Source organism: Drosophila kikkawai, chromosome 3R (assembly GCF_030179895.1).
Source record: "Drosophila kikkawai strain 14028-0561.14 chromosome 3R, DkikHiC1v2, whole genome shotgun sequence".
Lineage (NCBI taxonomy): Eukaryota > Metazoa > Arthropoda > Insecta > Diptera > Drosophilidae > Drosophila > Drosophila kikkawai.
The window spans coordinates 28,463,390-28,486,039 of NC_091731.1; the positions used below are offsets into that span (position 1 = coordinate 28,463,390).

A 22,650-nucleotide genomic window follows, 5' to 3' on the forward strand; every position below is an offset into this window, starting at 1 on the left:
TTGGGTGAGTAAGAATTATATTGCAAATATGTTAAAGATTTTTCCCTTTAGATCTTATACTGTAAAAAAATTATTTCTTTAAATTACTAAGAAGACCGAATTAACTAATAATAAATAAATAAATATTTCTAATTAACATATAACATTTTAAAGAGTGCCTTATCAAACTGTTCTCATCCAACATAAAGTGTATACAGAGCTTCAGAGAGCGCGGCGTGAGTGCTTCTGGCTCTTCCAATGAATAAGTTCGATCGCTGTCCAATGGGGAACAGTATTATCAGCTTTTCTGCTCAAATTTAGCACTGCTGGAGGCTCCTCTCTCGTAAAATATCGGAGCTAATTCCGGCGGCAGCAGCAGCTGTTGGGGTCAGTTTTCTGATAGCTCTGGTCCGAGCACGTTGTTCCATAGTCGCTCTCTGCTTTATCTGTTAATTGCTAAAGTGAGTGTTGTTATTGATGGGCATTTATTTAAATTGCTTTTTATTTTTGGCAAATTGAATTAAGACTATAAAAAAGACACTGAATATATGTACATGTTCAGTCAGAGGTCAAGTGTTAATAATAGGATGATTATGCAACCGCAAAACATGCCGCATTCCAATGTCTCGAGTAGACACACTCCGCCCATTGAGATTGTTTTGAATGGCATTGGATCCCCAACCGCCTATCGCATTCCCCATATCAATTTTTTGTGTCTAATTGAAGGCAGTGCAACTGACGTGTCGATGTAAATGAGTGTACAAATCCATTTTGGAGCTGGCCATAAAGAAGTGGATGTGGCCCACACCTTATGCAAATAACCGAGCTAATCAACTTCCCTCGCAGAAATGGCCCCCACCGTCGCCGTTGTTGACCTGCGCTCGGACACCGTCAGCCAGCCCACGGCCCAGATGCGGGCACGGATGGCCTCCGCCGAAGTTGGGGATGACGTCTATGGCGAGGATCCCACCGTGAATGAACTGGAGGCGCGGACAGCGGCCATTTTCGGCAAGGAGGCGGGCCTCTTTGTGCCCAGCGGCACCATGGGAAATCTACTGGCAAGTGAGTGGCAAGACAGGGCACAGGCGCAGGCACTGGGTCGTAAATAAACCCGGCTCCGGGCAGCTCATTTTCGGTCTCCGCCAGTTGATTTCCGTAGTGGGGAATCGCTTATGTTTATTAGTTTAAAGTGAGGCCAGTCTCAGATTACAAAGGGCAAGGTGAGCCAACAGAATGGCGAAAGAAACAAGAAAGCTGGGCTCATATCATGCATCAGGTACATTATCGTAAAGGCTAAGGGTGGCCATAAACATAACATTAATTTTTATAGACTTTAATATTAGACGTGGACGTGTGCCACCGTTAGGTTGGGGGGCATACTATATACAATGTCGAGCAAGGAGCGCCGGAATTGAGGAACTGCGCAGCCGAGGAACTGAGGAGCCAAAGGACGAACGCCCAAGGAGCAGCAGCAGCTACGGGCAACGCAATCTCGAGTAATTTATGCATTCCCTCAAATTAATATTTCTAATGGAATCTGAAGTTTGCATTTCAGCCGAAAGGAAAATGCACTCAAACTTATGACTGTGCTAATTTTTCACGAGGGTCGCTCATTAGGTATGCGGCGATAAAAGGTGAAATAAATATGCTTTTCTTTTTTGAGCTTTGAGTTGATTATTAAGGAATATATGCATAAGAAGTGCATAGCTCTTTGATTTTTTTATAATTTAGATGTATTTATTATCATAATTCTTTATCATATTTTTTGCCTTTCGGGAAGATTTATAATTCATAATTAGGATGATTTTGTATTTGCTAGTCACAAATTATCTCGAAAAATTGAAGTACGTACTTAAAGTTAATCAAAAAGCAATTAAGTCTGCCAGGTGGTAAATCTTTGAGCGTTTAATAGAAACTTTTGGGAATGATTATCAAGAGTACCCGGAAACTGAGCGGATATTTTAAACTAAAATTATTACATCCTTTTGTGATAAAAAATTAAGATTTACAACTTATTTAACTTATTTACTGAAAATTGTCTGCGGTTGAGTTCTTGATTATCCTTCGGAGGAGGCCAAGTGAATAATCAAGTGCTTCCTTTGCTAATCCCTACAGTTATGGTTCATTGCCATCGTCGCGGCACGGAGGCCCTGGTCGGCGATTTATCGCACATCTTTCTGTACGAACAAGGTGAGAACGCCAAACCACAGAAGCAGCAGCCCACATACTATATACACACACCCAATGACTGCGGAACGTCTCCATTAATCACATTTAGGTGGCGCCTCGCACCTGGCCGGCGTCCAATTAGCCACGCTGAAGAACGAGCAGGACGGCACCTTCAGCCTGCAGGAGCTGCGCCGCCGAATTCGGCACGATGACTACCACGAGCCCATCACTTCGCTGGTGGTGGTGGAGAACACCCATAACATCTGCGGCGGCAAGGTGGTGCCCCTTACCTTCCTGGACGAGCTGGCGGCCCTGGTTCGCCAGCCAGGCGTGGGCACCGGTTCTGCCCGCATTGCCTTGCACATGGACGGAGCTCGGGTCTTCAACGCCGCCGCCTCCTTGGGCGTGGGCGTGGAGCGTATCTGCCGCGACTTCGACTCCGTGTCCATTTGCCTCAGCAAGAGCTTATCGGCCCCAGTGGGCTCCGTGCTAGTGGGCGGCAAGGACTTCATTGCGGAGTGAGTTTCCTTCAGAACCTGGCAGGATGAGTGCTGTTTTTTTTTTTTTTTATGTTGAAAATGATTGAGACATCGAAATAATGTTATCTTAAATATTTAAGAGCCCGACGACTGAGGAAGGCCTTGGGCGGTGGCATGCGCCAGGTGGGCATTCTTGCCGCCGCCGGACTAGTGGCTCTGGAGGAGGTGGTTCCGCTGCTTGGCAAGGATCATGAGCGGACCAAGAAAATCGCCAAAGGCAAGTAGCTCTCCTTTTTCCAGCCCAAATTATTACTGTAGAATTTCTCCCCAGCTATTCACGCACTGCAGAGCCCCAACGTCACTGTGGATCTGGAAACTGTGCAGAGCAACATTCTCCTGGTGGAGATCACTCAGCCAAACCTAACAGCCAGTGAGTTCTCCACCCGCTTGGGCACTGTGGAGCCCGAAGAACTTGAGACTGGCTTGACGGACGCATACGGATCGGGAATTGTGGTGAAGGCCAGTGCCCGGGACTGGGCCTTTGCCCGCCTTGTGCTCTACCACCAGGTGGATGACCAGCAGGTGGAGCTGGCCATCAGGAAGCTGGAGTACGTCATCGGGCAGTATGACAAGCGCTGGCCCAGGGCCTAGGCATAAGACCTAGATTCGTTTGAATATGACTGCAGAGACAAACACAACTAGATTTCGCTTTTTGTCGCGTTTAATTAAAGATATAGAGGGAGCGAAGGAAGAGCTCAAATTTGTATTATTGCCCCTTGAGTGGTTCCGAGCTGCGTTTACATTCAGGCATGACCGGTCAGCGCTCCACTGAAGCTGATGGACATCCGCCTGGCCCCCAACTTCCAATTCCCGTCCCCCAAGCCCGACTCCTTCCATTCCTACTGCCGCTACTGCTCTGCCTGCCAAGTTTTCCCTTGTGTGTCTGCATGAGTGCTCGGCTGAATGAAATAATAAAATTATTTTTAAAAAATTATTGTCAATCCAGCGATGTGCTCATCGATTTAAAAGCCTGGAGGAGGATGCTCCTTGCTCGCCGGCCGTCGGACGTTTGTGATTTATAAGCAAACTTATTGCCGGCGAAATGCGGAATGCGCTCAGAATGATTACGTTACGGCCGGACTGAACTCCGGACTTCGGACTGTGGGCTCCTCGGTCCGTACGTACAATGGCTTAGAGAGCCGGTCGTCTCCTTTTCGGGCTGAGTGAATGGCATCAATAAGAGACGGGATTGGGGGCATTGAAATGTTATATTTTATAAATTATGCTCCGCCAAATGAAACGAAATTCAATTAGAGAAATTGCTGAAGCATTTGATAAATTGAAATTGAATTGACTTGCCCAAAGTTGCTCTTTGTCTGCCCTGATTCTGGGCTGCTGGCCGGGATTAACGTATATCGAGAGTCATCTGCCCAAATGGCAAGTAATTACGGTTGGGAATGCGGGGGTTTTGATCAACTCTCTCGGCTGGTTTGGGCCTGGCTCGCCTGCACTGGCACAACAATGAATTCAACTTGTGCCCGAAAGTATGCAATGTGCCCATTAAAGAGCCACTTTCCACTCTCTACTCCACACTCTCCACTCTACTCGGCTCTCTCCACCGGAAAGCACACACGCGAGCTTTGCGAGAGAGGGGGCAATCTATAAATAGCTGGCAGACATGCGACGCTGCCTGGGTGTGAAAATGTGTGTTTGCGGTGTATTGCTTTCTGGCCCGTCGCTCCATCATCATCACCATCATCGTCATCATCGCCGTAGTCATCGCAGCAGGAGTTAATAACCAGGCCCCGGGAGCTAGTTACTCCCCTTTTCCACCCGGCAGCTTATGGGTGCGCTCTGGCGCATCCGCTCGCAACGTGTCAGGATGGCCGAGCGGTCTAAGGCGCCAGACTCAAGGCGAACTGTCTTGCCCTTCTCAGAAGGGCGGTGTGCGAGCGTTCTGGTCCTCTCTGAGGGCGTGGGTTCGAATCCCACTTCTGACAAAGCTTTTTTTGTTTTTTATTTTATTGTTGTTTTTTATTTTTTTAATTGATTTTTATGTTTTTTATAACAAGAGCTAAAAAGGTCTTTGAATTGGTTGGTTAGTTCAAAAACTAACAAGAATGGAAGCCATAGGTTTACGGCATTGATTCAAAAATCGATCAAAAAGAAAATATTAATTTCAATTCGAAAAGCTTTTTTATAATTTTTTATGCATACTAAATTTAATATTTTAGAAAAATTAAAATATTTGAATTCTTTAAAGAATATTTGTGCACAGATGTTTATAGCTTTTATTTTAAGTAATGATTTTTAAGCCTAAGCCAATAATCTCTTATTTGAGAACTTCTTTTCAATAATTGTTGTTAATAAATAAAACCTTGGCAAGGCTTAAATGGAACAGCTTATAGAAAAGGCACACGAAGCGTAAAACTGCAAAATCCTCAATTAGTATTTATTGTTCACGCTACTTAAAAGCCATCCTCTTACCTGTTCGCTGTTAAGTTAAAACAAATGCCCACTTTTTGTTTATGCATTTTGTATAATATTTAAACTATGTTTAGTGGGGCTCTTGACATAATTACATGCCCTTTCTGTTATACAAATATTTAATAGCATTTGAAGCCAATTACCGTAATTACATGGACCGACAGAATGGCGGACAGATGTGCAGCATGTAGTGCATTCAATTATGTGGCACACGCTCTTTTCCCAGCCATTTAAACAAATGAATTGGCCCTAATGAAGTATTTAAGCGCACCTTTCTCGCAGTCAGCCAGTGTGTGCGATTTAGTTAAAGTTGAAGTAATTTAATTATGCATTTACACGGTCGACATGTTCAATTAACAAAAGCCACGTTGCGTCGACGCTCGTATTAATTTCAGGGGATTTTCAATTCAAACTCGCCTCTTAATGGGCATTAGCATGTTTATTATCGCCCCAAACGGCACCGACCGACTTTATTGGCCACGCCGCTTTATGGCACGTGCCGCCGCCGCCTCCGCCGCGCCGCTTTGCTCCTCTTCTGCCAGGATTGGATAAGTTGGCCAACGGGCGAACGGCGTTCCGTATGCACGGATACATGATGAATAGCGCAGCTCCTTGGCCCAATAAAATATGATGGAAAAACGCCATTGCCTCATTATGCCGACGGGACGGGGATCGGCATTGGCGTGTTACACTTTCCCACCGCCAGCTGAAATGACAATCTGTCATGAAATAAAGTCGTAAACCCCGGCCCAAGGAGCTGGCCGGGATTCGGTTCGGGGCTCTGTATAAATGGAAATTTGCATAGAGTCCAGCCCCCGAAAAACGAAACAAAATGATAATTCAATTTCAATAACCGCCTTGAAATCCAACCCGAGCATCTCCATGGCTCGCACTTTGAACTCTTTTTTCCATTGAACGAAAGGACTCTGTCGTTTGATGGTTTTTCGGGTGCTCTAATTTAATTAATTGCATGCGCCTAACTAAAGTCAAACAATTTCCGTATTTAATCAACGAGAAAGCAAACGAATGACTCAGACCAGCGTCAAAGGCGAAAGAAGAGTCAGCTATAAAGGATACAGGATGATAGATGCGGGGTTGGGTTCTTAGATGGCTGGTTCGGTTCGGGGTCCTGGGGAGGTGCTGTAAGTCATGCGAACTCATTTCGAAAATTAAGCAAATGTGCTTAAGTATAGGTGGGTGTGTTTGTGTACACCCCCAGTGTGTGTGTGTGTGTGTGTGCTTGGCTTCCTCTTTTACCCACTGTTTGTGTGTGTGCTTTGGGGGCGTGGCTGGGCGAGCATAACGTGATTGCTGCCAATTTCATAAAGCAGCAAATTGATGATGAGCTAATGCCTTGAAAATTATTGAGAAAAAATATTTAATAGGTTTACGTCGGGCTCAAGCTGCGAACAAAAAGAAAGGAAGGCACGACTGAGTGGAGAAAGTGCGATGTCCTTGGCTAATAAGTAGGTTGAAATTTCGATTGAAGTTCCGCAAAGGAATCGTAAGCTACTCCTCCAAAAAATATTTTAAACTAATACTGTAGAAATATTTGTGTGGGGATTTTTTTAGAACCTTAAAGAAATAAATAATTCACTCCGTTTAAGCTTTGCAAATCAAAAATATTTTTATTATTCTTACCACCAACCAGGGAAATCCAAAACGAGTCTGTCTGTACTTAAAATAGCCATCCACCACATGCTCGTGCATTATCAGGGATGTTCCCATGAGTTTTTGCTCCCCCCAAGGGGTTTTTCCATACGGCAATACCTGTTGGGATACCCGCTGATAGCGCCTATCGCTAGATTACCAGCAAGGGGGATCGTCGTATAAAAGCATTTCCCAACTGGCCAAGTTAATTAAACGGAATCCAACCAACATGGTCAAGGGTATTGCCATTGTGCTGATTTGCGGGCTTGCAATAATTAGTGCCTCACAGCCAAAGGACGCTGAGACTCATCAGCACTTCAAGTTCCTGAAGACTCCGGCTTCCAATTTATTGGATTTGGATATAATGGAAGGACGAACTGGAAGAACAGATGATGGGAAATGCCTGGCAGACATGGACAAAGTTGTGGAGGGCTTGAAAGCTGGAAGCTTCTGGGCACTAAAAAGTAAGTCAAACATAAGGTCCTGCAGTAATTTTAAATGCTAATCATAGCGAACTTACTTTGTTAATTCGCAGTGATCGATTCTTGGGGATCCTTTCCCTCGGGTCTGCTCACTGGAACATTCTACGATCTGGGAAACTTTGACGAGTGTCTTAGAATCCATCAGGTGATTAGCAGCAGTCAAACCATCCAGGGAAAATACTGCTTCTTGGCCGTGCCCCTCAAGGATGTCGTGGATACTGGAATCGAATCTTTGGAGACCATGCAGGTCAAAATTGCCACCTGTTTTCCGGCCTCCTGCTCGGCCACCCAAATGGAGATGTTTGTAGGGCAGATGTACCAAAATATTTTCAACTCCAGCGACAGTAGCTTGAATATCAGTATCGATGAAGACGGTTGCCAGACGAGCGAATCTGAGCCCTGGGACTGGCTTACTATTTTTACAGTGTAAGCAAAGATTAATCAAAGGTGGATACCTCGAACTGATGTATTTTATTGCAGTGTTATTCTGTCGCTGCTAACTTTCATAGTGGCTTTGTGCACTCTCTACGACTACTTTCTGTGTCCAAATCAAAGTGAGTAATTTAAAGGACATTTTTTGTTTAAATAATTCCTAAATCCTATCCTCTTTAGAGCAACTTCCAGCTTTGGTGAAGATTATATCGGCCAGGGCCAATTCTCGAGCTCTTTTCCGCGTGGTGGATGACAGCTCCAACCCAAATGTGATCTCCTGTCTGAATGGCATTCGCTGCCTGTCCCTCATCTGGGTGGTTTACCTCCATGAGCACATGTACTCCCTGATTTCACCGAACATAAACTTTACCCATGCAATTTCGGTAAGCATTTCCCAAAGCCAAATAAATTACTAGAATATATTATTGATCTGTATTACAGTGGCTGGAGAAACCATTTGCCAGCTTTTTTTTGCATGGATATTTCTCAGTAGATTCGTTCCTATTTATTGGCGGCCTACTAGTATCCATGACAGCCCTGCGGACTATGGAAAAGTGAGTTTTAATATACAATTTCCTTAATTTAAACTAGTAATGTGATCAATTTTTCCTTTTTCAGAACCAAGGGAAAACTAAATGTTCCGATGATGTATGTGCATCGCATTATTCGAATCCTTCCCGTCCTGGCCATGGCCATTCTGGTCTACATGAAGATGATGCCAATAGTGAGTGGAGGACCACTGTTTAAGAGTGGTTTTCATGGCAAAGAGGCTTGTGAGAATGGTTGGTACTGGGACTTGCTCTTTGTCCAGAATTATGCCACGGAGAATGTGGTAAGTGCTCATTGGAGAATTCCTTTTCCTTAGTTTTTAACTCGGTTCCATTTTAGTGTCTGGATCAGTCCTGGTATCTGGCAGTGGACATGCAGCTCTACATCATCTCCCCGCTCCTGCTGATCGCCCTCTACAAATGGGGCAAGAAGGCGGCGGCTGGCATATTGGTGCTAATCGTTCTGCTCTCTGGTTGTCTGTTTGCCACGCAGATGGTCAACCACTACTCCATGATGCGCAAGTAGGTGTCTCTTTGTTGCCATGGTTTGCATCCACTTTATGCAGTTCTTATTTTTTAGTAAGGGCGGGGCAGATAGCGAGGCCAATGCGAAGCTGTACCTGGCCACCCATACACATGCTGCTCCCTGGCTAATTGGGTTCCTTTTCGGCTACTTTCTGCACCTGAATCGGGGAAAGGAATTCGAGCTTAATAGACTAGTTGTGTGGTCTGGTTGGGTCCTCAGCCTGTCCATGATCTTCACTTCGATATTCGCCCTCTATCCGGCGGGAAAGTGGAGTGCTCCTGCTCTGTCCACTGTGGAGGAGTCCCTGTACTATACCCTCACCCGGGTGGGCTGGCCACTGGCCCTCTGTTGGATCGTCTTAGCCTGTATGCAAGGATACGGCAGCTTGGCGAACAGCTTGCTCTCCTCGCCGTTGTGGCAACCTCTCTCCAGGCTCTCCTACTCCATCTTCATCTGGCACATGTTTGTCCAGGAAGTGAACAGCAGAAATGTGAGAACCAGCACCTACTTCTCGACCTACAAAGTGGTGAGTAATAACGACATAGTATTTTTTTCACTTTATTTATCTTTATTTACTGACTCATTGCAGATGCTCAACTTCTGGTCGGACTTCGGCATCAGTCTGGTGATGTCTTACTTTTTATATCTCATCATCGAGGCACCGATCGGAGGTCTTGATGCCCTTTGGAGACCCAGAGGAAATCCAAAGCCCTTGACTTCAGCTGCGGCTCCCATGAATCAGACTGATAACAACGTAAATCCAGACAAGCCGACGCCAGCCTAGTGCCGACTTGCTGTTTCTATGTGTATGATTGTGTATAATATTGATGGTGGAATTTTCTTTTATTTATTTGTGGTATGAACTGAATAAATCTTAATCGTAAAATATATAAATATGAATCATAATGAAGAGTTAGTTTCACAGACCCAAAAGGCCTTACATTTCTGATATTTCCGGCTGTCCGGAAAGTTGAGTGATCGAAAACAGTCGGTGTTTTAAATACGCATGCGTTAAGTATAAATGCTATTTCCCCGGTAATACGGTTTTGCTAATCGGTTGTCAATTGTCATAATTGTAGATAGCGCTTATCATCAGATTGCGCATGGCCATATAAAATCACGGGCACCTGGCTAAAAGCTATCAATCGAAAGCGAATAAGAATGCCCAACGTTGTTAGTATTTTATTGTTCGCGGGGCTCGTTGTCATCGGTGCCGCGCAGTCGAAGGACCCTGCAGTGTTGCAGCAATACGAGATTTTGCAACAAATTGAAGCCTTGGGAGTGGAATTTACGAAATATTTTAGAAATGTCACTCTGCAAAGCTTGGGTGTGTTGGATTTCCAAGCGCCCAGACAGGAGGATATCGTATGCATCCAGGATTTGGCAGAAGTTATAAAAGGTCTCTCCAGCAGGCAACGTTGGGCACTGAAGAGTAAGTCCAGCCAAGTTAATACAATGTGAGCCAACATTTTGTTATTTTTATCTATAAGTGATCGATTCGTGGGGATCAATTCCCACTGGACTTCTAACTGGTAATGCCTTCGACTTGGGCAACTTCGACGAGTGTCTATCAATTAGTCAGTCCATTAGCAGCAAGCAGGAAATAAATGGAAAATATTGTTTTCTCCTTGTAAGCAATTTAAGAATTGCTACTTGCTTTCCGGCTTCTTGTTCAGCCATGCAAATGCAGCCCTTTGTGGACCAACTTTTTCACAAAATAATCAACTCTAGCAACTCCAGCATAAGTGGGAAAATCAGTGAAGCCAGCTGCCAGACAAGTGATCTCGTACCTTGGGATGGTCTGACCATTTTCACAATGTCAGTGTAATTACAGTCGATATGTGATTCGATTATAATGATTTTTATCATTACAGAGTGGTGTTATCTTTGATGGCATGCGTAGTGATATCGTTCACACTGTTTGACTTTATTATGTGCCATGATCAGAGTGAGTTCTTAGTTAGAATGCTTTAGATCCAGATATATATAAGCTAAATGCTTTTATTCTAGAAAATCTTCCTGCCGTGATAAGAGCTCTTTCAGCTCGGGCCAACTCCAGAGCTCTTTTCCGAATTGTGCCCAACAAAACGAACCCAAATGTAATCGAGTGCTTCCATGGTATCCGCTGCATGTCACTCCTCTGGGTAATTTATGCCCATGAGTACATATTCTTTACAACATCACCCAACCTGAACAGCGCGGATATGCAGGATGTAGGAAAGATGATGAACCTCGGAATCAAGAATTGACTAAAATCCTATTATACTTACAGTGGGCCGTTCAACCGTTTTCCAGCTTTATTCTGCACGGCTACTTTTCGGTGGACTCCTTTTTCGTCCTTGGTGGCCTACTCGTTTCCATGATTGCTCTACGTGCTATGGAGAAGTCTGTATATCAAATGCAGTCAGTGCTTAATTTTAAACCCAAACTATTAACAGAACAAAGGGAAGACTAAACCCGCTGCTGATGTATCTGCACCGCATTATCCGCATCCTGCCAGTCGTGGCCATCGCCATTCTCGTCTACATGACGATGATGAACGTGGTCAGCGGTGGACCAATGCTCAAACACGGATATCACGGGAAGGTGGCTTGCTCGAATGGGTGGTATTGGACCTTACTCTTCATTCAGAACTACGCAGTCTTGGACATTGTGAGTAATTGTGACTACATATTTCGTAATCTGTATAACCAATTGCATTGCTACCGACATGGTAATGGGTAAACAAATGATTTTAAAGGGATAACTTTCAGATAGCGTTATCGGAAAAACTAGTTAATTAATCAGAGATACTCCATTAAAGTGGATTAAGTTTAACTAATACGATTACTTCCTATTCTGTCAGTGTCTGGATCACACTTGGTACTTGGCGGTGGATATGCAGCTGTACATCATATCTCCGCTTCTGCTAATAGCCCTTTACAAGTGGAAAAACAAAGCTGTTGCTGGAATTGTATGCCTAATAGTCCTGCTCTCGGGCTGCCTGTTTGCCACACAGATGATCAACAAGTACTCACTACTCATTAAGTAAGTAGCTCCCAAGTATACGATGTTACAATTACCTAATAACATTTTAATTGTTTAGAAATAACTCAGAAGTTACTGAAATTGCCAATAAGAAACTGTACTTGGCCACGCACAGGCATGCTGCTCCCTGGCTGATTGGATTTCTGTTCGGTTACTTCCTTCATGTAAATCGAGGCATAAAGTTCCTGATAAGAAGGCCAATAGTGTGGACAGGATGGTTGCTAAGCCTGGCTATGATCTTCACCTCAATCTTTGCCCTCTATCCGGCGGCCCAATGGAGTGCTCCTCCTCTGTCCATCCTCGAGGAGTCCCTGTACTATACCCTCACCCGCTTGGCCTGGCCCCTGGCCATCTGCTGGATCATCTTCGCCTGCATGCAAGGATACGGTGGACTGGCCAACAGTTTCCTCTCCTCGCCCATGTGGCAGCCTCTCTCCAGGCTCTCCTACTCAATGTACATCTGGCACATGTTCATCCAGGAGGTGAACAGCAGGAATGTCAGGACGAACTCTTATTTCTCGAACTACACTGCGGTAAATTTAATTTGTATTTCACAGCTTGGCTTCAATTTAAATTGATCTACTTCTTGCAGATGGAACACTTTTGGTTCGACTTGGGCTTTACTGTGCTGATGTCTTTTCTTTTGTACATTTTAATTGAGGCCCCTCTGTGCGGATTTGACAGCCTACTTCGGCCTCGCAGGATCTCACCAGCAGTTGAAAGGCCCCAGCTAATTTCAGATCATGGCAATGCGCCGGGAGGTCCCAATGAGACTGAAAACAAGCCCATAACTTTGTCTGACTAACCTTTTATTTTATTATATGAATGATAAATTTGTATATATGCATTTATCTCGTATTCAAACCGAAAAAAATACTTGTCTTATTAAATAAAAATTTGGAAATCCAAAAATAAGGAGCTACCGGCTTTTAGTCAAACATATCTCTCTATTTTTGCTATATCGGGTTCATTCACCATTTCGCAGAAGGCCGATTTCTGGGAGCCTGATAGTAAAATCAACAAACATTCCGATTACCTCGGTCCTGATAGCACGGTCACTTGTTCCCGACGACCATACCGCTGATTGCTCACTATCGGGGAAGTCGGCATACGTGAAAGGTAAAATTTCCCTTCTATACGTCTCCTGCTAGTACACCTAATCAGGTGGCAAAACTAGCCCAGGGCTTATCGCATCTATGTAGCTCTTATCCGCGATTACAAGACACGAGATTGCCATATAAAGCCAAGAGCAGGTGGCCACAAGTGGTATTCTGATTGTTGACGAGCATGGTTAAAGTTGCCACCGTTTTTGCGATCTGCTGGTTGGGCATCATCGGATCATCTGGATTGATCGAGGCCTCGAGGCCAGACTTCATAGATCTCTTGATGCTACCCCAACGATTAAGGGAACTACGGCCGGTCGGAGTAGAGCTTGCCAATGTCAGCATAGCCAAAATCGAGGATAAGGCCTGGGGCCTGAAGGAAGTCGCGTGCTTTGCAGACTTGACCCGCTGGCTTGAAGCCCTGAAGAATAAAGATTTTTGGGCACTTAAAAGTAAGTAAGTCCTATTAATATTCTTTTAAGAATTAAACTAATAATATTTTCTTAGTGGTCGATGCTTGGGGCTCCAAACCGTCGGGTCTATATTACGGTAACTTTTACAGCCTGGGAAACTTTGATGAGTGCCTGAGCATCAGCACGCAGTTCAACAGCTCGTATATCAGGGGAAAGTATTGCCTTCTCAGTGTGTCCCTCGGGGAAATACTTGGCATTGCTGCTCTGAAGACTAGGCCCGTCAATATAGGAACTTGCTTTCCAGCCTCGTGCTCAGCCGCTCAGGCGGAAGAGTATTTGGAACAAGCCCTGCACAGCTTCAGCTTTAATATTTCTTCCAGTCTGAGTATAAGCGAGTCAACTTGCCAGACAAACGAAAGCAAGGCCTGGGATGGACTGACAATTTTCACAGTGTAAGTTGGTCACATATTAAACCGTTTCAGGATACTTATAGTTTATTTTGCAGGGTGGTCTTGTCGGCTATGGCTATTCTTGTAGCATTATTCACGATCTACGACTATTTTGTAGGAAGCCAGGCAGGTGCGTGGATCAATAAGGATACCCTAGACACATTTGTACAGTTAACTTTTACGTATTTCCGCAGCCGAATCTTCAGCCTTGGTTAAGGCATTTTCGGCCAGGGCCAATTCAAGAGCCCTTTTTCGTATTGTGGAGAGGAATTCCAACCCAAAAGTTATCGATTGCTTGCATGGCATTCGGTGCCTATCGATTATCTGGGTCGTCTTTTCCCACGTATATTTGTATTTTATGCCCATGCCCAATATAAACCTATTTCAAGTAATTTCGGTAAGGGTTTTTGAATTATGCCAAATAAGTATTTGTATTAAAACGTGGTGGTTTTTTTTCAGTGGGCTGAAACACCCTTTGCAAATGTTGTCCTACATGGTGTATTCTCGGTAGATTCCTTTTTCTTTCTCGGGGGATTGTTGGTTTCCCTGATTGCCTTGAGTTTGATGGTGCACACGTAAATTTAATAGTTGCTTTTATTTATTTATAATTATATGGGATTTTTAACAATAGGAAGGGAAAACTGAACGTGCCACTGATGTATCTGCACCGCCTGATCCGAATCCTGCCCGTCCTGGCTGTCGCCATTCTCGTCTACATGAAGCTCATGCCCCTTGTTTCTGGAGGACCTCTCTTCTACAACGGCTACCACGGCAAAGAGGCCTGTGAAAAGGGATGGTATTGGACCCTACTGTTTATCCAGAACTACGCCACCACGGATATTGTGAGTTTTTATTGAAGTTCAAAGTTAATTGAATAAGTCTCTGTTACTATTTACATTCTCCATTACTTGGCTGTGGACATGCAGTTGTATTTAATCTCACCGTTCCTCCTCCTCGCTCTCTGGAAATGGGGATGGAAGGCTGTGACCGGCATAGGGGTACTCATAGTCTTGCTGTCGGGCTGCCTTTTGGCCACCATGATGGTAAACCACTTCTCCTTTCTGATCAAGTAAGTCGGCAACTTAATTTTCGAATTTCTTATTTATGTTATCCATCCCTGCAGGAATACGAGTGGAAATGATTTGGCCAGTCACAAGCTGTACCAGGCTACCCACAGGCACGCTGCTCCCTGGCTCATTGGATTTCTTTTTGGTTATTTCCTGCATGTGAACCGGGGAAAGAAGTTCCGCCTGAATGCTCTGGCTGTGATCACGGGCTGGCTTCTCAGTTTGTCCATGCTGGCCGCCTCGCTCTTTGCCCTTTATCCAGCGAGCAGGTGGAGCGCTCCAGCTCTGTCCACTGTGGAGGAGTCCCTGTACTACACCCTCAGTAGACTGGCTTGGCCACTGGCTCTCTGCTGGATCGTCTTCGCCTGCATGCAGGGATACGGAGGGTTGGCCAACAGCTTTCTATCCTCGCCGCTGTGGCAACCCCTCTCCAGACTCTCTTACTCCGTGTACATCTGGCACATGTTCGTCGTAGAGGTAACCAGCAAAAGCGTCAGGACGAGTGTATATTTCTCTGACTACTCTGCGGTGAGTATCATTTTCTGACAGTGCATGTTTTGGATAACTAACTATATTCCGCTTTCAATAGATGCTCAAGTTTTGGTCGGACTTTGGCTTCACCGTTATATTGTCCTATGTATTCTACCTCATCATTGAAGCACCTCTGGGAGGATTCGACAGTTTATTCAGGTTACGAAAAAAGACTACACCACAGCAAGAATAAAATGACGATTAGTTGACTGTTAACTTGTGTCTAGATATTATTTAAGCAGCTTTAAGAATATAATTTTAAATATTTAATTTAATATTTGCTTTTCCTTTTTTACTGGGTACCATAAGCGAACTGTTATAATTTATGGCGAACGGAGAATAGATATACATATGTAAAGGTATTAGATAAAGATATTAGATTCTTGAAAAATATCACTGGCCAAAAGAAAAAGCAACTGTTCTCTAAAAATTAAACAGAATTAAACGGATGTATACACATGTGCTAATAATTTAATTAAAATCCTATAATATACTAGAAGCTTTTATACAACTTAGGTAACTGGGTATCTCACACTCTCGACTGTGGCTTATATTTTAGATTAATTTGATTTATTATCCGTAGAATTCGTCACCGACTATTTATTTACGGCTTTAAAGAAAAAGCTAGTTAATATTAAACTAGCTTTTTCTTTTTCAATTTTAAAGAAAAGCCTCCTTTAGTATTTTTTGATCTGAAAAAGTCAATTAACTAATCCTTAAAGTACACAATTGTACATATATTTGAGAAATTATAATAATTTGGAACCGAGTTATCAGAAAACACTTAAGGAACTCGATTACAGTTTTTCTTTGAATTAACCCAGTTTCAAATTCAACGTGAAAGTCTACATCTTATCAACAATTTAAATAATTTTCCGCGAAGCTAAGGCGGTCAAAACAAGCAGCATTACCTTAAGTCTACCAAAACACATTATAAAAGTGATTAAAAATCCCCTATATCATTGTGATGAAGTTTTTAGTAAATCGTGGCTCACCAATGATTAGGACTGTAAATTAATAAATAAGGAGTCACCGGGACTACTTCAAATGAAAAAGATTGCCGATTATCAGGCGTCTTCTCAGAAATGGACATTGTACGACTGGGAACCTACCAGACGCCTTTGTAATCAGGCCCTTATCGCTTGATAGTATTCGCATAAGAATCGGCATAAAATCATCAGGTTCCGGACAGAAGCCGTCAATACCGTTTGAGTAACCATGGTCAACATAGCAGGTTTTATTTTTCTGTGCGGGCTCGTTTTCGTTAGCGCAACGCAGCCGCAGGAGGAAATCCTTAATAATTTCCAGCGGGTTAAGAAGATCCGTCACTTAGGATTTGAGTTCGCCGACTTCTTAAATACTGTTTTCTGAAGGCCTCCCCAGGTGCACTGCTCCCCAGTGAAAGTGGTGCACTTAAATCAATAACTTTAAAGACAGCAACCTGCTTTCCTGCCTCATGTTCGGCAGCTCACATGAATCTTTTTGTGAGTCAGATGTTGCAGAGGATCCTTATCTTGGACATTCCCAGCTCGGCAATGGAAATCAGTGATGACAGCTGCCAGACAAGTGATAGGGAACCGTGGGATGGACTCACTATTTTTACGGTGTAAGGAATCAAAAAATCATAAATTACTACTACCGGCTAACCACTTTTCATAACAGAGTTCTCTTATCACTAATGTGTGCCATTGTGACTGTTTTTACGGCTTACGATTACCTCTTCTGCAAAAACCAAGGTGAGTTGTCCAGAAAGGTTTCTGAGCAATTAAATAATGTTCTTCAATTTTATAGATCAGCTTCCCGCTATCGTGAAGGCTTTTTCGGCTAGAGCCAACTCTCGAGCTCTTTTCCGTATAGTGGAGAATAGCTCCAACCCGAATGTCATCAGTTGCCTCAATGGAATCCGTTGCCTTTCTCTCTTCTGGGTGGTTATAAGCCATGAGTACACGACTAGGCCATTTTCTCCGCTTCTCAACCTCTTCCACGCTGTTCAGGTAAGATAACGAAAGTCCTTCCAAAAAACAAAAGTATATCTTATCGGTTTCTAGTGGGCCGAGCTTCCGTTCTCCAGCTTTATTGTGCACGGATTCTTTTCAGTGGATTCATTTTTCTTCCTCGGCGGATTGTTGGTGTCCTTGATTGCACTTCGCACAATGGATAAGTAAGGAGAAAATACGCTTTCCAAGTCAAACCGCTAAACAATTAAAAACCTCTGTGCAGAACCAAGGGGAAACTGAATGTGCCTCTGATGTACCTACACCGATTGATCCGCATCGTTCCCATCCTGGCCGTGGCTATTCTGGTCTATACCAAACTTATGACTGTGGTGGCAGACGGACCTCTGTTACAAAGCTATAGTCAGAAAACAGAATGTGAAACCGGATGGTATTGGACCTTGTTGTTTGTGAACAACTACACCAATGCAAAGGTGCACTCGGGAGATGAGATTTCAATTTGATTTTGTAACTTAAAATTATTAATAATTTTTTATAGTGTCTCGGCCATACCTGGTACTTGTCGGTGGATATGCAGTTGTTCATTATATCTCCGATCCTGCTGATCGCTCTCTACAAATGGGGCAAGAAGGCGGCTGCTGGAATATTCGTCCTTATAGTCCTGCTTTCTGGATGCCTCTTTGCCACGATGATGGTGAATAACTACTCGATGTTGTTAAAGTAAGTAACATTTACAGGATCGCTTTTGAACATTTTTAACTAGTTTTTGTTTGTTTTTAAAGGAACTTCAGTGTGGAAGCCATGCGGAAAATGTACTTTGCCACGCACACACATGCCACTCCTTGGCTTATAGGGTTCTTGTTTGGGTACTTCCTGCACTTGAACAAGGGCAAGAAGTTCCAGCTAAGTTGGGTTTCTGTATGGTCGGGGTGGATTCTTTGCCTGGCCATGATTTTCACCTCGATCTTTGCTTTATATCCGGATGCAAAGTGGTCTACGCATACGTCAACCCTTGCAGAAGCCTTCTACTACACCCTCACACGAGTGGGTTGGCCTTTAGCTCTCTGCTGGGTTGTCTTCGCCTGCATGCAAGGACACGGGGGACTGGCCAACAGCTTTCTATCCCCCCCGCTGTGGCAACCTTTGTCGAGGCTCTCCTACTCCATCTACATGTGGCATATGTTCATCCAGGAGATCAACGCGAAAAGTGTTAGGACGAACATGTATTTCTCCGACTACCAAGTGGTATGTTAAGCTTTTCAAAAGATTTTCCCACTAAGTTTTGACTTAAATTATACTTGAATTTTTTAGATGCTCCAGTGGTGGTCAGACATCGGTATTTCCGTGCTGGTAGCCTTTTTGCTGTATCTCATCATTGAGGCGCCTATTGGTGGGCTTGACATTTTTCTGCGGCCTCAAAAAAATCCTTCTGCTGTCCAAAAATCAACCTCTTATCCAGTTCAGCTACAATCAGGGCAGAAAGTAGACGATAATGTCCCCACTAAGCTTAAAGTGACGGAAACGGTGGTTGCAACAAAATCTGATTAGGATTTCAATTTAACTCATTTTATATAAGTTTATTTATATCTCTTATTTATATAAAATAGTGTTACGTGGAATTAAAAATTCCTATTATTTATAAAGGAAAAGACGAATGACAATAAAAATAAATAAAACTTTAAGTAAAAAGAACTTTAACATATTCCTGCTGAATGCACCCATCAATTTTGCATTAAAGTCATAAGACTTCATCACGTGAAGATCAACATCTTATCATCGATTTGAATAATCTTTTAAGTAGCTCATAAAGTAAACAAAATAACCCCATACTAGCCAGACACTCAAGTCCGTCAATAAAAGTATAAGCGATTACTAATCTTTGATTTCAAAACGAATTCTTAAGCAAATCACTGTTGTAGAACATCCACTTAGTGACGAAGTGCTCCAAGAGTTTGTACATGATAATGTTTCCCCACAAGTCTACATTTCATGAAATAAGTCTTAAAAAATCCATTATAATTATTATTTAAATACGTTTTAATTGGTATACATATATTTGTTTGAAGTTTTGTTTATTTTTTTAATAGCATTATCGACCCGTTAGACTATGTATAGAGAGATATAAAAGTGTTTGTAATACTCTACAGTTTAAATAGAAATTAACAGGGCTAGTAACGATTTCTTGGTGTAGAGGTTGCCTTCGCCACTATATTCCTAAGGGGTTTATGGTAGTTTCTAATTGTTCATTACTCACCGATGATTAAGACTCTGAAGCCATAAATACGGAGTCACATGGACTACTTTAAAATTCGCAGATTGTACATTATCGGACTCTTGAACCAATGAAACGTGTGGGCCAGCTACAACCCATTTAAATGTCTGTTATCAGACACTTATCGCCTCGGTAAGTCGCGCATAAAATATTTGGCTTCCAGACAGGAGCAATCAATTGCCGTTCAGTTATTATGGACAACATACTCGGTTTTCTTATTCTCTGCGGTATCGCTTTTTCTAGTGCCGCGCTGCCGCAGGAAGATATCCTTAATAATTTCCAAAGGGTAAAGCAGCTCCGTCATTTAGGTTTTGAATTCGCCGACTTCTTTCAAAATGTAACTCTCAGTGATATAAGCTTGGCAGATCCCCGACTGCCCACTGAGGAGGATATGTTGTGTCTTCGGGACTTGACTCTGTTTTCAAGTGCTCTAGGCAATGGCCAAATGTGGGCCTTGAAAAGTAAGTAAGCAATTGAAGAAAAAGGATCAATTAACTTATCCTTGTTCTCTCAGTGATCGATGCATGGGGTTCCATACCCTCTGGCCTTCTAACCGGCAACATGTATGACCTGGGAAACTACGACGAGTGCCTCAATATCAACAAGGATATCATCGAGGGCGTCAGCATTCAAGGAAAATACTGTTTCCTAGAAACTGCTCCAAGTGCGATTCTCGCGAAAATATACAAAATAAGGACAGCCACTTGCTTTCCCGCCTCTTGCTCGGCAGCTCATATGAACCTATTTGTGACCACGGTTATGCAAAGAGTTCTTGGCTTTAGCATTCCAAGCACCACAATGGGTATCAGTGATGACAGCTGCCAGACGAGTGAAAGTGAACCATGGGATGCACTCACTATTTTCACAGTGTAAGGGTTCATTTAAATTTCAATTGCCTTTAACAGCTAATCGGCTTTGATTACAGTGTGCTCCTATCACTAATGGGTGCCTTAGTGGCTGTCTTTACGCTCTACGATTACTTTCTGTGCAAGAATCAAAGTGAGTTATTAGAAAATACCCCATGAAAAGTTCACAATAAGCCCCACTTTTCAGATCAGCTTCCCGCTATAGTGAAGGCGTTTTCGGCCAGGGCCAACTCTCGAGCTCTATTCCGAGTCGTGGGAAGTAACTCCAACCCGAATGTTATTGACTGTCTTCATGGCATCCGGTGCTTGACTCTCTTCTGGGTTATTTTCTGCCACGAATACTCACTTAAACTTCTCTCGCCTAATCTGAACCTTACGCATATTGTGCCGGTAAGTTTATTCATTTTATCAGATATGGCATTGTTATCATACATTTTTTTAGTGGGCTGAGCTACCATACACTAGTTTTGTGTTACACGGCCACTTTTCAGTGGATTCCTTTTTCTTCCTCGGCGGTTTGCTGGTGTCATTGCTTTCACTGCGCTCAATGGATAAGTAAGTAACCTGTTAAACATTTAAAATAAAACATGTAATTTAAACTTATCAGCAGAACCAAGGGAAAACTGCCAATACTCAAGATGTATCTTCATCGTTTGATCCGAATCTTTCCTATTTTGGCCGTGGCTATTTTGGTCTACACCAAACTCATGACTGTCGTGGCAGACGGACCTCTACTTCGAAGCGGTTACAGCGGCAAAGCGGACTGTGAGGCCGGCTGGTATTGGACCTTGTTGTTTGTGAATAATTACACAAATGCAAAGGTACACAAAGAAATCTAATGTTTTGGATAGAATTTTAAGATTGTCCACACTATAACTTCTTTTAGTGTCTTGGTCACTCCTGGTACTTGTCGGTGGACATGCAGCTGTACATCATCTCGCCGATCCTTCTGATCGCTGTATTCAAGTGGGGCAAGAAGGCAGCTGCTGCAATATTTGTCCTCATAATCCTACTCTCTGGCTGCCTCTTTGCCACGATGATGGTCAACAACCTTTCCATGTTGTTAAAGTAAGTACGTTTTATAGTATTCTATTCCACTCTTTTGAAACGTTTGTTTATCGTAGAAGCACCACTACGGATGCCATGCAGAAACTGTACTACCCCACTCATGTACATGCCACTCCTTGGCTTATTGGGTTCATATTTGGGTACTTCCTGCACGTGACTAGAGGCAAGAAGTTCCAGCTTAGTTGGTTGTCCGTGGGCTTAGGATGGATTCTCTGCCTGGCCCTGATTTTCACCTCGATCTTCGCCCTCTATCCGAATGCAAAGTGGACTGCTGCACCCCTGTCGACCTTGGCGGAGTCATTCTACTACACCCTCACCAGAGTGGGTTGGCCTTTAGCTCTCTGCTGGGTGGTCTTCGCCTGCATGCAAGGATACGGGGGACTGGCCAATAGCTTTCTTTCCTCTCCGCTTTGGCAGCCCCTCTCCAGACTCTCCTACTCCATCTTTATTTGGCATTTATTTATCGTAGAGATAAATGCTAGAAATTTTAGGACGAATTCCTATTTCTCCGATTACCGAGTGGTACGTTTACTGTAGCTAGAATATGTGTAGTAGGTGAGATTCTAATTTTATTTTTTTCAGATTCTTCAATGGTGGTCAGATATTGGTATTTCCGCATTAGTTTCCTATTTGCTGTATCTAATCATTGAGGCGCCTTTAGGTGGACTGGATATTTTTCTGCGGCCGCAGATTAAACCAATCGATGTGAAAAATCCTGACTTTCATTCAGATCAGACTCAGCAGGGTCAGATATATGATAACGCTTCTAGTGAAATGGAAGGAGCTGGAACAACTTATCCAAAACAAACCGAATAGGTATAGAACATGGAGCTCATATAAGAAATTACTTAGTACTTAAACAAAATTTATTGAAATAAATTGTACTTTTTTGTTTTCTCTCAGACTTGGCCGTTGATCAAAAAAAGATATCTTTTTGATCTTTTTGCGTGGACTGATCGGTTCTTTGAAGTCAAATAGGAAAGTTGATCGGGAGAACTGGAATGAATGCCTTCCCCATCGAAAGTTTTTACTGAATATGATAACAGAAAGCTTTTCGAGATAGAGCTTTTCGGTGAGGTAACTCTCATATAAAATGGTTTGAGGTAGTAGATCAGAAATGAGGAATAGTCGTTTAACTAGCATGGCC

General features: G+C 43.2%; 6 protein-coding genes and 1 non-coding gene across 7 annotated transcripts; all 7 read left to right on the top strand.

The window, feature by feature from the left end:
* Window positions 1–366: 366 nt before the first annotated feature.
* LOC108080925 (uncharacterized) lies at window positions 367–3,380 on the top strand. The gene is made up of 6 exons (XM_017175829.3): window positions 367–440; window positions 826–1,041; window positions 2,095–2,169; window positions 2,258–2,666; window positions 2,768–2,904; window positions 2,959–3,380. The coding sequence occupies exons 2-6, from the start codon at window positions 828–830 to the stop codon at window positions 3,276–3,278; spliced, it is 1,155 nt and encodes a 384-aa protein (XP_017031318.1). The 5' UTR covers window positions 367–440; window positions 826–827; the 3' UTR covers window positions 3,279–3,380.
* A 1,123-nt stretch (window positions 3,381–4,503) lies between these two features.
* On the top strand, window positions 4,504–4,627 carry TRNAL-CAA (transfer RNA leucine (anticodon CAA)). Its single transcript has 2 exons — window positions 4,504–4,541; window positions 4,583–4,627. It is a non-coding gene; the product is annotated as a tRNA-Leu (tRNA).
* Window positions 4,628–6,993: 2,366 nt separating this feature from the next.
* On the top strand, window positions 6,994–9,602 carry LOC108080891 (nose resistant to fluoxetine protein 6). The gene is made up of 9 exons (XM_070286805.1): window positions 6,994–7,228; window positions 7,300–7,672; window positions 7,727–7,800; window positions 7,859–8,061; window positions 8,120–8,232; window positions 8,297–8,510; window positions 8,567–8,748; window positions 8,807–9,278; window positions 9,342–9,602. The coding sequence occupies exons 1-9, from the start codon at window positions 6,994–6,996 to the stop codon at window positions 9,534–9,536; spliced, it is 2,061 nt and encodes a 686-aa protein (XP_070142906.1). The 3' UTR covers window positions 9,537–9,602.
* A 311-nt stretch (window positions 9,603–9,913) lies between these two features.
* On the top strand, window positions 9,914–12,624 carry LOC108080985 (nose resistant to fluoxetine protein 6). The gene is made up of 9 exons (XM_017175911.3): window positions 9,914–10,184; window positions 10,243–10,570; window positions 10,627–10,700; window positions 10,763–10,965; window positions 11,025–11,137; window positions 11,191–11,404; window positions 11,598–11,779; window positions 11,838–12,312; window positions 12,372–12,624. Exons 1-9 carry the CDS (start codon window positions 9,914–9,916, stop codon window positions 12,582–12,584), a joined length of 2,073 nt encoding a protein of 690 aa, XP_017031400.1. The 3' UTR covers window positions 12,585–12,624.
* Window positions 12,625–13,040: 416 nt separating this feature from the next.
* Window positions 13,041–15,564, top strand: LOC108080931 (nose resistant to fluoxetine protein 6-like). The gene is made up of 9 exons (XM_017175835.2): window positions 13,041–13,334; window positions 13,390–13,747; window positions 13,801–13,874; window positions 13,939–14,141; window positions 14,204–14,319; window positions 14,376–14,586; window positions 14,671–14,813; window positions 14,868–15,339; window positions 15,401–15,564. The coding sequence occupies exons 1-9, from the start codon at window positions 13,067–13,069 to the stop codon at window positions 15,533–15,535; spliced, it is 1,980 nt and encodes a 659-aa protein (XP_017031324.1). The 5' UTR covers window positions 13,041–13,066; the 3' UTR covers window positions 15,536–15,564.
* Window positions 15,565–16,094: 530 nt separating this feature from the next.
* On the top strand, window positions 16,095–18,957 carry LOC108080892 (nose resistant to fluoxetine protein 6-like). Its single transcript, XM_070286800.1, has 8 exons — window positions 16,095–16,948; window positions 17,005–17,078; window positions 17,134–17,336; window positions 17,391–17,503; window positions 17,563–17,770; window positions 17,836–18,017; window positions 18,080–18,542; window positions 18,609–18,957. Exons 1-8 carry the CDS (start codon window positions 16,815–16,817, stop codon window positions 18,843–18,845), a joined length of 1,614 nt encoding a protein of 537 aa, XP_070142901.1. The 5' UTR covers window positions 16,095–16,814; the 3' UTR covers window positions 18,846–18,957.
* Window positions 18,958–19,762: 805 nt separating this feature from the next.
* LOC108080893 (nose resistant to fluoxetine protein 6-like) lies at window positions 19,763–22,329 on the top strand. Its single transcript, XM_017175796.2, has 9 exons — window positions 19,763–20,030; window positions 20,084–20,438; window positions 20,495–20,568; window positions 20,623–20,825; window positions 20,878–20,990; window positions 21,046–21,256; window positions 21,322–21,503; window positions 21,560–22,025; window positions 22,086–22,329. The coding sequence occupies exons 1-9, from the start codon at window positions 19,763–19,765 to the stop codon at window positions 22,317–22,319; spliced, it is 2,106 nt and encodes a 701-aa protein (XP_017031285.1). The 3' UTR covers window positions 22,320–22,329.
* Window positions 22,330–22,650: the final 321 nt, after the last annotated feature.

Bases quoted from the DNA above. Each gene is read 5' to 3' on its own strand.
- LOC108080891 (XM_070286805.1), top strand. From the start codon at position 6,994: ATGGTCAAGGGTATTGCCATTGTGCTGATTTGCGGGCTTGCAATAATT. The intron at 7,801-7,858 runs GTGAGTAATTTA...TATCCTCTTTAG, and splicing joins CTTTCTGTGTCCAAATCAAA to AGCAACTTCCAGCTTTGGTG. The intron at 8,062-8,119 runs GTAAGCATTTCC...TCTGTATTACAG, and splicing joins ACTTTACCCATGCAATTTCG to TGGCTGGAGAAACCATTTGC.
- LOC108080893 (XM_017175796.2), top strand. From the start codon at position 19,763: ATGGACAACATACTCGGTTTTCTTATTCTCTGCGGTATCGCTTTTTCT. The intron at 20,991-21,045 runs GTAAGTAACCTG...ACTTATCAGCAG, and splicing joins TCACTGCGCTCAATGGATAA to AACCAAGGGAAAACTGCCAA. The intron at 21,504-21,559 runs GTAAGTACGTTT...TGTTTATCGTAG, and splicing joins AACCTTTCCATGTTGTTAAA to AAGCACCACTACGGATGCCA.
- LOC108080892 (XM_070286800.1), top strand. From the start codon at position 16,815: ATGAATCTTTTTGTGAGTCAGATGTTGCAGAGGATCCTTATCTTGGAC. The intron at 17,337-17,390 runs GTAAGATAACGA...ATCGGTTTCTAG, and splicing joins ACCTCTTCCACGCTGTTCAG to TGGGCCGAGCTTCCGTTCTC. The intron at 18,018-18,079 runs GTAAGTAACATT...TTGTTTTTAAAG, and splicing joins AACTACTCGATGTTGTTAAA to GAACTTCAGTGTGGAAGCCA.
- LOC108080925 (XM_017175829.3), top strand. From the start codon at position 828: ATGGCCCCCACCGTCGCCGTTGTTGACCTGCGCTCGGACACCGTCAGC. The intron at 1,042-2,094 runs GTGAGTGGCAAG...TAATCCCTACAG, and splicing joins CATGGGAAATCTACTGGCAA to TTATGGTTCATTGCCATCGT. The intron at 2,667-2,767 runs GTGAGTTTCCTT...TAAATATTTAAG, and splicing joins GGCAAGGACTTCATTGCGGA to AGCCCGACGACTGAGGAAGG.
- LOC108080985 (XM_017175911.3), top strand. From the start codon at position 9,914: ATGCCCAACGTTGTTAGTATTTTATTGTTCGCGGGGCTCGTTGTCATC. The intron at 10,571-10,626 runs GTCAGTGTAATT...TTATCATTACAG, and splicing joins GGTCTGACCATTTTCACAAT to AGTGGTGTTATCTTTGATGG. The intron at 10,701-10,762 runs GTGAGTTCTTAG...CTTTTATTCTAG, and splicing joins TATTATGTGCCATGATCAGA to AAAATCTTCCTGCCGTGATA.
- LOC108080931 (XM_017175835.2), top strand. From the start codon at position 13,067: ATGGTTAAAGTTGCCACCGTTTTTGCGATCTGCTGGTTGGGCATCATC. The intron at 14,587-14,670 runs GTGAGTTTTTAT...GTGGACATGCAG, and splicing joins ACTACGCCACCACGGATATT to TTGTATTTAATCTCACCGTT. The intron at 14,814-14,867 runs GTAAGTCGGCAA...CCATCCCTGCAG, and splicing joins CACTTCTCCTTTCTGATCAA to GAATACGAGTGGAAATGATT.